The sequence below is a fragment of the Lottia gigantea genome (assembly GCF_000327385.1).
Source record: "Lottia gigantea unplaced genomic scaffold LOTGIsca_36, whole genome shotgun sequence".
In the NCBI taxonomy this organism is placed as follows: domain Eukaryota; kingdom Metazoa; phylum Mollusca; class Gastropoda; family Lottiidae; genus Lottia; species Lottia gigantea.
The window spans coordinates 1,222,374-1,237,508 of record NW_008709220.1 but is presented as its reverse complement, the minus strand read 5'-3'; the positions used below and the strand labels follow the sequence as shown (position 1 = coordinate 1,237,508).

The window sequence follows — 15,135 nt, the reverse complement described above, 5'->3', positions numbered from 1 at the left end:
ATAATAGCTTGACATGGTAAAGATTGTTGGACGATGACTCTGCTGGTGGAAAAGACTGTCCATGAGACCAATTACTCACGAGTCTCAAGTGTAAAGCCTCGATGTTGATGACTCTACGTATGGACAAGATTGCATCAGCTTAAAGACGATCAACGCCATGCGGTGCGCGATGAAGGAAATTCTGCCAAAGCAGTGATATAAGCTTACTCGCCGAGTTCTATCTGTAATTTAATATAACTGATGTATGGGTGGACGAATATACCTCTTTAACTGTAAGTTTTCAATCTTGACGAACAGTTTTGAGATCTAGCTAGTAGTAATGAACCCATCTTCACGAACACCATCTTATACCTTGACAGCAAAAGCCATCTTTATTATAACAAAGACGTTTGTAAATGCAGAAATTTGATTGGGTTGTATGTCAATGCAGTCAATTAGAGCTCTCGACAGGCAATAAGCCATAATGTTTACAGTTTTTCTAACGAGGGCTCTGATTGGCTGTATTCACTGCAGTCCGTGTTACAAGAAGGTGACTATTGCAGTCAAGGTATACGTTCATAATAGCTTTACAATGTGAAGACCATTTTAATGGTAATTTTGATGGATGAAACCTATAATCTAATGATTTGATGGTAACTTCATACCACTTGCATCAAGCAACGAGAGTATACAATGTTTTCAAAAAAGGTATACAAGCGACATCCAGCGAAAAATAACCATCAACACACTTTTCTTACACAGGTACTATAAGGGAACCACATCCCTTGACTGCCATTAAAATAATCGACAAAGTTCATATTCGGGTAGGATTACATCCTATAATGGCTTTAAAACTAAAGTGACTAATATCACTCGAACAAACACAAAGCCAACACGACAATAGTTAATAAATGCACCAAATATTGCCAAAAACAGAGGTCAAGGGGAGTTGTTTGTAGCACATATTGCACCAGAAATAAATAAACAGAGGAAATTTTAGTGGTCTAGTTCCTCCTCATTGTCCATAACGTAACTTGAAAACTCCTCGTCGTCATCGAAATCTGAAAAATCGTCCTCCTGTTCCATAAGAGATAAAAGTTCTGCGGTTAAAGCACGAATAGCCGAGATTTTGTCTTCTGGTAAACACAAATTATTAACGTCACAGAAGTCCACAGATTCCGCCATTTCAGTTTCTGGCGCCACTTCCTGTTCTGACATCATGTCTGACTCGGACGATATATTTGAGATTTCAATAGAGTCTGTTGATTGGTCAGAAAGATTGTCAGACCGCAGTGAATATTCCTCACATTGTTCAAATAAGTTGTAATTGACCGGAAGTGACGTAGGTAGAGAAAAGTTTGGGACTTGATGATCGAATAAATTAGAGTAAGCCAGAGCTTTCTGTTTCTCGAACAAATATTCTCTCAATCCTACTACCATAGGATCGTCTGCTGGCAGTTTCTCATCCTCGATCAAATATCGGATAGCTTCCTCAGTACACGCTTCAAATCCCTCCATAGCTGCTGACGTCATTTCCGATTCGGTTACCGACCGTTGAAGGTGCGGTTCCATCTGCTCGTGGAGGAATATATTCAATGGCTGCTCAACTGAAAGGAGAAAAGGAAAAATATTAAGGACAAAATTCAAATTGCTATACAAATTCTTCCAAAAACATTTCATTTTTCTCGAAATGAAATGAGTGCAGTTCTATTGCTTCTTAAAGGGCTAGTAAAGACGAGCAACAACTTGCTTTGTAAATGTGAGAAATTTGGCTACAAAAACAATTCTGAGATGAAGCCATCGCATCAAGATTCATTCCGAATAGTACTGAACGTAACTTTATTGTCAGTTGAAGTGAACAGTTCAACTCATTCACAATAAATACTTTATTCACTCATATAACACAAAAAGCTGGTTTAGTCTGATACCCTTAACAAAATACATCTAAATAATAATCTAACTGTACTAGAAAACTCTTTACCAACATTATCAGACCAAATTTTAACAATTTATTAAGGTTTAAGCAGACGATTCTATTGAAAATGTGAAAAAATAAAAAAATATAGGGGCCGTCTCCCATAGACAGTATAGAATGTTACTAGAGCGAGTCGGTTGACCCACTAGTAGATATTGTCTGAGACTTAAAGGAGAGTTGAGGGTAGTGGGATACGATTGTATGAAAAACAACCAAAAAACAACGGTGAAAACCATGCGGCTAATAAAGTAGCATGGACGTACGCATTGCAACAACAAAATCACATCAATAAGCTATCAGGGCACCGTTCACAAAACGAATCTTGAGATAAAATTTGTGTTTTAAGAATTGAATTGAATACTGCCATACTTACAACAAAACTGGTCATACGACTTTTTGTAAAAGGGGCCAAGATGATTTAGAATGACACTTAATTTGACGAAGTAAGCCTATACAAACAGGACGAACAAGGAAATCGGAAATCGTGGAATAAATTGGTCTGAGCGGTTAGGACTAGACTATTTAACAATCTAAGTAATGTTCTTGTCCATGGTAGATTAGATCCCCTTTCATTAACATTTCTGAATTATTTGTTTATCTTGTAAATCTCTCCAGAAGGAGGTAATTTCTTATCAAATAGATGTATTTCAATGCTGAAATCCAGAGTCCCTAGGCCAGTGCTTCTATAAGAGAGTATATACTGACCCCAACCATGACTTGTCCCTTATGTTAATTGAGGTGAACCAGGTCAAAGGGTTTGGATCGACCCAATTTTACAAGTATCTCGTTAATCTCTGGATATCTATCACTTTAAATTATATACTACTCATCCGGATCACGTCGTTTACTTATCGAGATAATCTTCAAGATGGGTTCTCATCACCTTCTGTGAAATATTGTCCATTCTCGGTCAAAACTTTCAACACTATCGATATCTCTTAACAGTAGAGGCCTAAAACGAGCATTCAAACTGGCCATTTCACTTTGCTCACGAAAACACACTTGTCAAATCTAGCCCTACATTCCTATGCCTGTGCATTCGTTACATTTCTTAACAGCAAAGTTACAAACTAAAATTCCATTCCATATAAGGTGAGCCAACACAAATAGCAAAGATTAAATCTCTCTGCAGTGTTTCTCAGAAGAGTTTTCACCGTACTAAAACTGACCTAAAATCTCAGCAATAAATAACGCCCGTGTCTTGAGAATTTGATTTAAGATGGTCGATTAGAACTGATAGATTACTGTATTTATAGCTGATATTTCCACAAATTGGTCAAACATATTCAATTAATCTGTTTTTAAGTGTCAGTTTTGAGCCCATTCAATCCCCTCCCTAACCCCTCCCGCCCTCCCTATGGAAAGGGGACTGTGAGATATTATTACTACTAGAATAGTCAGTATCAGACCAATCTTAATATAGGTTATTGTATAAAAACTCACTTCTTAAGCCTTAAGATTCCCTCTACAGTGTATAGACACTTTAGAAATAGAATTTCAGTATTAATTTCCCCAAGTGTCATCCATAACAGACTACTTGTAAAGTTTACTATACTATAAACAGAGGCTTTTATTCAATAATCCTTCTAATATATAATAATATAAATAGTCGAAACTAAGATATTGGTACATTTCTCTTTTTCTATCTGTTGGTATGTATGATTCGCCGGTCAGCACAAGATAAAGAACGTTCGTTTGGTCCTAACTGTAGTGGCAGAGCCAAAAGAGGGGGCCCTAACCATGTCGATTTTCACTGCGATTTTTAATCATCATCTCCTGACAAAGGGCAGTAACTCCTCCTCTTTCAAGAGGCAGACGACATATCATCCCAACCATGTACAGACGATGAAGTACTATAATTATATTTCATTGAATGAAAATATCCATTTCCACTTTTTAGAGGCGAGAATAAGCTTATTCAGCATTTCCCTTTTTTCTGACCTTTTTACATATATAGTACACTAAAAATAATCATGCCCCAAATACCAAATAAACATTATTAGCTATGTGCACTCTCTGAAAGGAGTGCAAAGTTGACAAACAAAGTGCCAAGTGGATTCTCTGAAAGGAGGAATGCAAAGTCCACCAACCTTAATACCACATAAACATTATCAGCAATGGGGATATTCTCTCTGATGTGGTCTCTCTGATGTCAAGTTATGGTGCAGAAAAGTAAGACGTAAAACTCCATTCATTTCATTTCATTTCTGATGTCAAGTTGACTAGTAAAAACTACTAAGCGTTTTGTTATTCCAAACTCAAAAGTGTATCAGGATCGCCATGTTGCTTTAAATAGCCAATCAGAGATGAGAAATAAATCAGGTATGATATGACGTTGACAAGTATATCCAGATTACAACCTAGAAACCGTGTAAACAATCTAGTATCAAAACGTGGTCTTGTTTATCCTTGTTTACTACTAAATGATGTTTTAGATTCCTTTCAATTCAAACTTTCATCGTCTATTGTAGAAACTTTTACGACCATGGCCAATATATTTTATGTCTTATTTATGTCTATGGTCAGATTTGAGAGTTGGTCACAGTCTCTTCTTCTCGTTCTTGAGTCAGAAGACAATATTTTTGTCAAGTACCAAACTTCATTTCGTTTATGTGCAGCAATATAACGGGCCAAGATGGTTTATCAATTGGAATTAAATCTGTTTACCCTGCACACATATAATATGTGACTGTCGGTACTCGTGTACTCTAATACTCGTCTCAATACACCCTAACACCAACACCAACATCATAAAGAACCAAGAACAGAATAATGACAGAAAGAAATGGTTAAATGATAAGTTTGTGCAAAGCCGAATTCTCAAAAAATTAAATGGATCACCAATACCACAAACAAACAAAATCCTAAACAGTTGTGGTTTTATAAATTGAAAACATGGATCATAAACAACACAAACATCGAGAATTGGGCCGTGTGAAATTTCCTCAATGGGCAGATAAACCGGTAAAGTTTGTAAACAATAAAACACATGTCGTTTTTCACAATAAGATCTGTCCAGTAGAAACTATTGTGTTACAATTTGTCCCCGTGGTCACCCGCTGTTATCACCCGATTGTTTTGGATGTCCGATTTTCTTTCCCCGCTCATATATAATAGGTACAACATCAAAGATATCTAAGAGTGATTTATGTACGTACTTCACATGTTGGTAAATGCATGCGCCCTGTCTACACTGATGTATCACCTAGTTAGAATGAAAGGAATGCATGTTTTAAATCTGAATGGGGTTTGAGACAAGGCTAACGTTTACCGCCTTTACTGTTATTCGCATAAACAAATGACCTTAAACCTAGGTGAAATATATGTATATCGCACCCAAGTACGGTACTGTACAGAAACGTTTATCGGCTTTCTTTAATCTGTTCATTTCTCAACTTTTAAAAACATTTAAACAAAAAGGATTGCTTCCAAATATGGTACTGTTTAGAATAGCTTGTCATTTTTATTGATTAGATAAGCTTTATTGAAATTGTTAATTTGCATACATCCATCAAGGACATTACATTTCGTGACCAAAGTATGATACTGTTTATCAGAGTTCAGGAAACTTATATTCTTGTAAAAACATCCAAATTCACTTCCCACAAAATATTTTTGTATGTAAATTCAAAGGGCCTTGACATCAAATCCCTTCCATAATAAATGTTAACAGTTTTGCTGATATTGGCGGATTTGAACAAACTGTGAAAATTATCACTTGGTTAAATATAGGATATTGGTGTTTATGAGTTAGAATCGATGCGTCATATAAGTTTATTATTCCAATCGATCCAGTCGCAAATAGGTGAGGTAATTTGGAATCTCAATGTTATTTTAATAAAATACCAAAGAATGACGTTAAGCTCATGATCACTTCACCCATTTTAACAATGCAAAGCTAATACGAATTATACCTTTATCCTTGATCACGGAAGTTTGTAAATGTAGCGATTTGATTACATTCTACGTTAGCAAATACAGCTCATAGTACTGACTCTTCCAGAAATCTGACAGGAAACTTAATTACTTGGAAATGAGGTATATATCTTGCCATCAAGGACAATCGGGAATAATGACAACTCAGGTATAAGACAATTTGGACCAAATATAACTTGTTCTAATGACAACTCAGGTATAAGACAATTTGGACCAAATATAACTTGTTCTAATGACAACTCAGGTATAAGACAATTTGGACCAAACATAACTTGTTCTAATGACAACTCAGGTATAAGACAATTTGGACCAAATATAACTTGTTCTAATGACAACTCAGGTATAAGACAATTTGGACCAAATATAACTTGTTCTAATGACAACTCAGGTATAAGACAGTTTGGACCAAATATAACTTGTTCTAATGACAACTCAGGTATAAGACAATTTGGACCAAATATAACTTGTTCTAATGACAACTCAGGTATAAGACAATTTGGACCAAATATAACTTGTTCTAATGACAACTCAGGCATAAGACAATTTGGACCAAATATAACTTGTTCTAATGACAACTCAGGTATAAGACAATTTGGACCAAATATAACTTGTTCTAATGACAACTCAGGTATAAGACAATTTGGACCAAATATAACTTGTTCTAATGACAACTCAGGTATAAGACAATTTGGACCAAACATAACTTGTTCTAATGACAACTCAGGTATAAGACAATTTGGACCAAATATAACTTGTTCTAATGACAACTCAGGTATAAGACAATTTGGACCAAATATAACTTGTTCTAATGACAACTCAGGTATAAGACAGTTTGGACCAAATATAACTTGTTCTAATGACAACTCAGGTATAAGACAATTTGGACCAAATATAACTTGTTCTAATGACAACTCAGGTATAAGACAATTTGGACCAAATATAACTTGTTCTAATGACAACTCAGGTATAAGACAATTTGGACCAAATATAACTTGTTCTAATGACAACTCAGGTATAAGACAATTTGGACCAAATATAACTTGTTCTAATGACAACTCAGGTATAAGACAATTTGGACCAAATATAACTTGTTCTAATGACAACTCAGGTATAAGACAATTTGGACCAAATATAACTTGTTCTAATGACAACTCAGGTATAAGACAGTTTGGACCAAATATAACTTGTTCTAATGACAACTCAGGTATAAGACAATTTGGACCAAATATAACTTGTTCTAATGACAACTCAGGTATAAGACAGTTTGGACCAAATATAACTTGTTCTAATGACAACTCAGGTATAAGACAATTTGGACCAAATATAACTTGTTCTAATGACAACTCGAACCAAAGGCAAATTGGACCAAAGGCAATCTGAGCAAATAACAACTCGAACCGAAGGCAATTTGAACTAAGGACAATTCGAACCAAAGGCAATTTGAACCAAGGACAACTCGTCCCGATGGCAATTCGAACCAATGTTAAAATATGTGATGTTATTGACTATAATATGTGGACTCATCTTGCCATCATCTCAGAAAGATCCAGTGTGGAAGAATAGTCATGCTTGCCCCACAAAAGACACCCACCATAATCATCAAATGAACAGACCGATGCAAGTAGTGTTAAGAAGTGTCATAGACAGTTTGTACTTCTATTCAGAACCACAGTCCTCTCTTTCTTGCAAATGATATTGATAAAGAAACCGAAGCATCAAATCGACTATGAATATATATTTCAGTACTTACGCATTTTGGGACAAGCTAATGTATCAATAATATCCTTTAAAATCACTACACAACTATTTATAATTCACAAATAACAACTCGAACCGAAGGCAATTTGAACTAAGGACAATTCGAACCAAAGGCAATTTGAACCAAGGACAACTCGTCCCGATGGCAATTCGAACCAATGTTAAAATATGTGATGTTATTGACTATAATATGTGGACTCATCTTGCCATCATCTCAGAAAGATCCAGTGTGGAAGAATAGTCATGCTTGCCCCACAAAAGACACCCACCATAATCATCAAATGAACAGACCGATGCAAGTAGTGTTAAGAAGTGTCATAGACAGTTTGTACTTCTATTCAGAACCACAGTCCTCTCTTTCTTGCAAATGATATTGATAAAGAAACCGAAGCATCAAATCGACTATGAATATATATTTCAGTACTTACGCATTTTGGGACAAGCTAATGTATCAATAATATCCTTTAAAATCACTACACAACTATTTATAATTCACTAAGACGATGTGAACACTGCACAGTAACTCGGTATACTGACTGAATACCTTGAATTCTCATCGTTATACAGTAAACAATTATACATCGACAGGTGTAACACAGTGGGCGGGGCCATTACAATCTGTCACAGTTAACATCAACCAATCAACAAATAGAACAACCCAATCACTGCTCCGCCTCGTTTATTCAATCAACCAATCAGAATGCTAATCAAACCGTCTCGACCGTCCAGTGACAATGATTATCAATGAATGAAAGGTGACCGTAATCAATTGATTCGATTTGGCGCCTGTTAACATTCCGATACGCTGGGTAATTACTGACCATCTGCCCACTGGTCAAACTCTCACCATGGGAAAATAATCTTGAAGATTGTTAGCGAGTGGATTAGGAATGGGCTGTCGGACATCCTACTGACGGCTACTGTTTTTACACTAACACATTAGGCTATTGTAATTCCGAAACTAATGTCTAAGTATACATGTAATAGTTATAACATAAATACAATTGTTAGGACAAGACAAGTAGTTCTTCGTTAGCCCAAAATGAAGTGCAGGACAGAATTTTAAGCCCTCATCTAGAAGGCATCTCTTACATTAAAGTTAATGGTCCATCAAAAATGGACGTAAACACCTCTTAACTCCAGTGTCGAAAAAAGGTGAAGATGCCAATTAGTGTTCTGCAGAATGAGATTCTCGACAGTTGGAAAATATCTAGAAATAATAGGCTTATGCTGCTATGTTGGCAACATTTCCCTCTTACGACACTACATGGCACTGCCCGTTTTCAATAGCCTAATCATTTCAAATAGACGTAAAAAAAAACCCATAACAATTCAATTGCACAATGATGTATAGAGTCCAAGTGTTCTACAGGCTGTGCAAATCAAAGATCCCTCGACATTTGGAAATCGAGTACACGCTAATGCTGACAAAATTTCCCTCATTGGAATCTGAATGGCGTTGCCTTTCCACATTAGGTTAATCACTTTATTTCCAAAATACCGATATAGCAGTACTGAAAGAGACCAAGATTTTCACCTTGTACCAACATGTTCATACTTTCACTCTTTTGAAATATCAGCCAACCAGTTTTATTGTTATTTATAATATATTTATAAAAAACTTGGAATGAAGATTCGGTCTACTTCATTTTACTCGGATAGACATTTTTACATTCTTCATTTTACTCGGATAGACAGTTTAACATTCTTCATTTTACTCGGATAGTCAGTTTAACATTCTTCATTTTACTCGGATAGTCAGTTTAACATTCTTCATTTTACTCGGATAGTCAGTTTAACATTCTTCATTTTACTCGGATAGTCAGTTTAACATTCTTCATTTTACTCGGATAGTCAGTTTAACATTCTTCATTTTACTCGGATAGTCAGTTTAACATTCTTCATTTTACTCGGATAGACAGTTTTGTATTCTTCATTTTTAAAGTTACCCGGCCTCGATTGAGAAATGCATGATGGTTAATCTGATATGGTGAAAAAGCGCACAATCGTTGAGGGTGATTGAGGATACTAAAGCCCAGAAACGATGTGAAACGATGTGAAGAGAGAGCACTTTGTATCTTATATGAAGAAGAGAAACACCAGAGAACCTGTTTATTACAGGAAATACACGATGATGATTTTTCTACAATTTGACTGGAAAAAGAATATTTCAAGAATAGACACTGATAAAATGTCTATCATTGGCCACGTGATGACAGTGTCAGAACAGGAGGATTGTCTGATTGATATCTGTTTTACTGTCAGATTTGAGTGGAAAGGGTTTAAAACACACATAAGGAATATTACAACATCTCCGAACCTCAAATTAGTCGTCGATCTCCCGCACACCGCATATCGTACATCTGTCACTGCGAACACAGTAACGAAGTCGTAATTTCCCACTTTATGAAGATGAAAGAAAAATATGAGTGTTTAATAATACAGGTGACCCTTGACCCGTAGTATTGTCTAATTATTATATAATGTTCAAACGAAAACAGTCGGTCCCGTGCTCTGTAATTAAATCAAACACTTTCATTAGATTAATTAGAAACATTCTTAATCTCACGAGACGAACTCCAGCACGTTCTGGTCGTCAAGGCGGATATCGTCCACTACTACGTCATCATGTCGTCTGTATCAATTGAATTTAAAACTAGGGCGTGACGTCAAATAATAACACGGTATTAAAATATTGTATAACTCGGCTAATGACAAACATTAAACTAGAAGCCTAACTTGCTACTGTTCTCCCAATTATTACACCCATAATACAACCATTTCCCCACAACTTGCAGATTTTTCACGAACAACCATACAGCAAAATGTCAGTATTATAAATGGAAAATAGATTTAAGCTGATATGGCGGTTATTCGGATAGATTTGCAAACATCAGATACCCGATTAACAAAATTTCAGTATATGACTTAATCCTTCATTTATTGAAAAAATAGTGGTCATTGTTTACAACATTTATAAATTTTCTCAGAGAAAAATTGCAGTCAAAATTTACTCATTCATTTTTCAATTCGATGAGCATTTAGAATTTTATTTAGATTGGTCAATATTGGATGTTGGATTCATTTCAAGTCGATCATCTTTATTGTGGAGAATTTGGAGACTGACTTGTAAAAAACGATATGGATAGATACATACATGTATCAGCTAAGCCCTCGTGATGCGAATTCTCACCAAATTTTCCGAAATTCCGTCCCCAGGGAATGACGTCATATTAATCTGTTGACGAGTTTACAACCAGATCATTGAAAATAAAAACAAATTGATAATTTACAATCAGAAATAACACCTTAAATCAAGATTTAATCAATCCTCGGGGTTAACTAGTCGACATCATCATAAAACTAAAACTTTTAATTCCACTTTATGTCATAAACTGTTTTGTTTTGTGAAGTGGTGATAAAAAAATCTGACTAGTAAAACTGATGTCTACCTGCGACTTAATAGAGTGACACTCACAAGATTTCCGTCGACCCCCAACCTCTTTTCTTGACCAGGGGCAAAAATCTCGACTTGAATTGAAAGAAAGTGAAAATTAAATAAAAAACGTCGCCTACTGAGACTCGACAGGTAGAAGACAACACAACTTAACAAGTTTTTATCTTGAACTAGTGGGAAAATTGACCCACAATAAAACTTGAAGCGACACCTACTTGACGCCTAATGAAGTCAAAAAACAGTCAATTTGACACGCAACATTTGACATGAAGTGTTAAATACGCTCAAATAAACGCCGATATTTTAGGAACTTGTTAATTTGGTGAAAATATATATATATATAAAACAATTCGAAACGTACAGAAAAGTTGCCAGATTAGCACAATGTGGCTATTTTATAGAAACAAATTATCAACCGACGTCATGAAAACTGTCAATAAACGTGGTACGACTGTAATAAGTGATTTTAATTCAAAAATAGAGAATCACTTTATTCTAGGGAATGCTATTCACGTACTAAAACCTAGTAACATTCTCAACATCTATTTTAGTATTCTATTTCAAGAGCTGTTAGAACAATTAACACCTGGGCCAGTGCCTTCTGTTGAATAGTGACTAGTTCACTAGTTCCCACGTAGCCCAGAAAGAGAGTTTTTCGGGCAAAACTATCATAACTAGAAATAGAAATAGAAATTCGGGCAATCTCAGATATTTCGCCCCAGGGCTAGTAAACCCCAGGGCGGGCAGACGACATCCCTGTAAACTAATATTTAAAAAGGGATAAAAGGGATGTTAGGGTTTGTAAGGGGGGTAGTTAGGTCTATGAAAGGGGTAGTAAGGCCTATGAAAGGGGTAGTTATGGGGCCTACAGGGCTTGTTAAATAGTTACTTAACAACATAAAACAGTGTTGTAAAAGAATTGTGTATAAAACTACAGGGGTGTGTTATTTTAACAAAGTTTTTATCGCTGAGAAAATGGCGTTCCTTAAACACAAACTGTGACGTCATTGTGTCGGTATCACGTCATCATGACGTGCTGTCGTTTGGTAAAAAACTGTTTTGACACAATAATTGGCGGCACGTCCCTTGGATTCTCGACTGTCAGGGTTGTCACACCAAAAAGGTGTCTGTTAAATGTCTTAAGAAAAGGGGCATGGTGTCTTGATGTTCGATAATATAAGTTTATAACACATAATGTCTCACGCAGCACGGTCAGGGCAGTTTCTGAGATTTGACTGAAGGCCCCTCCGGAAAAGAATCTGTCAAGAGCCAAAACACAGCAAAATAATTCAACCAGTTAAGTAAACAATATTCGAATGGAATAATCAGAATTGAACCTTGTGATATAATACTATATTTTTTACAAGGATAACAACTTGAGTTCTAGACAATATTATTCTACAAGTAAGTGAAACCCATACGGCCATACCAGTTAGTCCTTGATCAAACCTCTCGTCAGCGATTTTACAACGATAACAATGTAGGTTCTCATGCAAACCTTACAGCACGAATTTTTCCATGGATTATTTGTGTCCATATACGGAAAGGAATTAAGAAACGACAAAGAGTTGCCTGGGCACAATTCGGGTACATTCCAAAATTAGCGTCCCAACCTAATCAATTAGGAGCTGACAAGATCGCTACCCCCTCGCTTTCGACTAATCAGGGAATCTACAATGTGTGAGCTAATGACAGGGCGGGATAGTTGGAGAATAAACCCGAGGGAGGAGACGATACATCATATCACCTAATCTGTATTCACCCGATTTCAACTCTCTACCAGCCTTTCAATTAAACCACTTAAGGTGTGAGCTCGTAATTAAACGTCGTTAGCCTTTTCACCATCAGCCCTCTCTTCGAACCCTTTATACATCTTACAACTTTGAGGTCCACGAACCGTTGAAATGACTCTACAGAATGCCTTCATTTCGTGAAGACCCGTGAACCTTAGTATGATGATGCTTGTTTCCATATAACAACTTCAACCCACGCCTTCCCTTTAAACTATGCTTCATTAGGTTAGATCTTCCCTTTAACCCTATTGAAGAAAAACTGCAATTGTGTTCTTCTGGACACGGTAAGTATGCTCTAGTCTCATTCTGACCAATCAGTCTACTAGCTAGTTAGACACGATAGTTTGGTATGCTCCAGTCTTATTCTGACCACAGAAAACTGTCATTGTACCAGGCGTTCTGCTGGTTAGTTAGACACGATAGTTTGGTATGCTCCAGTCTTATTCTGACCACAGAAAACTGTCATTGTACCAGGCGTTCTGCTGGTTAGTTAGACACGATAGTTTGGTATGCTCCAGTCTTATTCTGACCACAGAAAACTGTCATTGTACCAGGCGTTCTGCTGGTTAGTTAGACACGATAGTTTGGTATGCTCTAGTCTTATTCTGACTACAGAAAACTGTCATTGTACCAAACAATCTACTAGCTAGTTAGACATGATAGTTTGGTATGCTCTAGTCTTATTCTGACCACAGAAAACTGTTATTGTACCAAGTAATCTGCTAGCTAGTTGGACACGATAGTTTGGTATGTTCTAGTCTCATTCTAACAACAGAAAACTGTTATTGTACCAAGCTATCTGCTAGCAAGTTGGATACGATAGTTTGGTATGTTCTAGTCTCATTCTGACCACAGAAAACTGACATTGTTACATGCTAGGTAGTTGCAAACAATAGTTTGTTAAATAAAAAAACTACAGACACTTTGCAAGAATGGTTCAAAAAGACAAGCACGACAGTTTCAAAGACAGAGCTTCAATCTTGACCCTCGATCTCAGGGAAACAAATCCGTAGTCAATTAGAACCTGAGACTAATTCGATGTTCATTTTTCAGCTCTGCCCCACCCCTTCAATTATCAGATAGATTTAAGATGGGGATTTAAACATCAAAGCAAATTTGTTATTTTTTCCTAACGATCTGAGAGTAGACCTATGTTCTCGATCATGTTTGACCCTAAAGTCACCCTCCGAACAAGGTAATCCGTGTTTTTTACCATGACCGATTGACTAGGGATCAAGGATCGCCTTGTTACCCACCATGTATCTAACGAGTGGTATTCTAGGCTCAAATTTCATAATCTTTAATATCATATCGTAGCTTGAACTCTTATACAAAAATTGTTCTACAAAAGCATCACTGGCATTGCAACAGGAAAGCGTCTTGTCAAGGGATGGGATAATAAACCAAGGCCCTGTGTTCTAGTAGCTACAAAAACAAAGTAGACTGATGGATGAGATAATGCCTGTGTTCTGGTAGATAGTCAGATTCCTGGACAGTGAGACTCAAAACAGAGTAGACTGATTCCTCTGTTCGCGGACAAATTTCTCACATCTCTCATATACTATAGAAAATCAGAAAGTTGACATTTTCCCTCTATTTAACAAATCTAAATATAGTACTTTTAGCAATAATTGAAATTTCAAGCAACCTGTCGACTACTTCTGTGGATTCTGTAGCAAAACTTTCAGAGACTTGATATTACGACGTAGCTAACTAATATTTGAAACATGTTAACCCTAAGCCACCGCGAGATTGTTACCCGTAATTGATGAAATTATAAGGTGAGAAAATAAATCGGCTAAAATCGTTACTGTCCGTGTACCAAATAGCGAGCCATTCAAAAGGGACTTCTGTATTTTCGGTCCAGTAATTGGTGAAATAATAAGTTCGTGGATAAAATAACCAACCAAATTATTGTCCATGTAACAAGCAGCAAGGTTTTCTAAAAATAATATTCATACGGCCTTCATATTTCTATAGGCTTCATTCAAAACGATATTCTTTTTTAGATATATTTCGATATTTTGTCCGAGTAATTGGTAAAACCTGATATTCGGGTCTAATCGCCATGGTTATAAATGGTCCCAGATTATCCCATACAATGTCCATGGTAAAATAATTGGAAATAATATATGTTTACATAAAAATAACTTTTCAGCTTACTCAAAAACAAGTTTCAATTTTCATATTTCAATTATCATTGATAATAATATAGTTATGAACACCATTTATAGAGA

General features: G+C 36.1%; 1 protein-coding gene across 1 annotated transcript; it reads right to left on the bottom strand.

Annotated features, from left to right (window-relative positions):
* Window positions 1-975: 975 nt before the first annotated feature.
* LOTGIDRAFT_162852 (hypothetical protein) lies at window positions 976-1,512 on the bottom strand (the record flags this gene model as incomplete). The annotated part of the gene is made up of 1 exon (XM_009058871.1): window positions 976-1,512. One exon carries the CDS (start codon window positions 1,510-1,512, stop codon window positions 976-978), a length of 537 nt encoding a protein of 178 aa, XP_009057119.1.
* Between the last annotated feature and the right edge of the window lie 13,623 nt (window positions 1,513-15,135).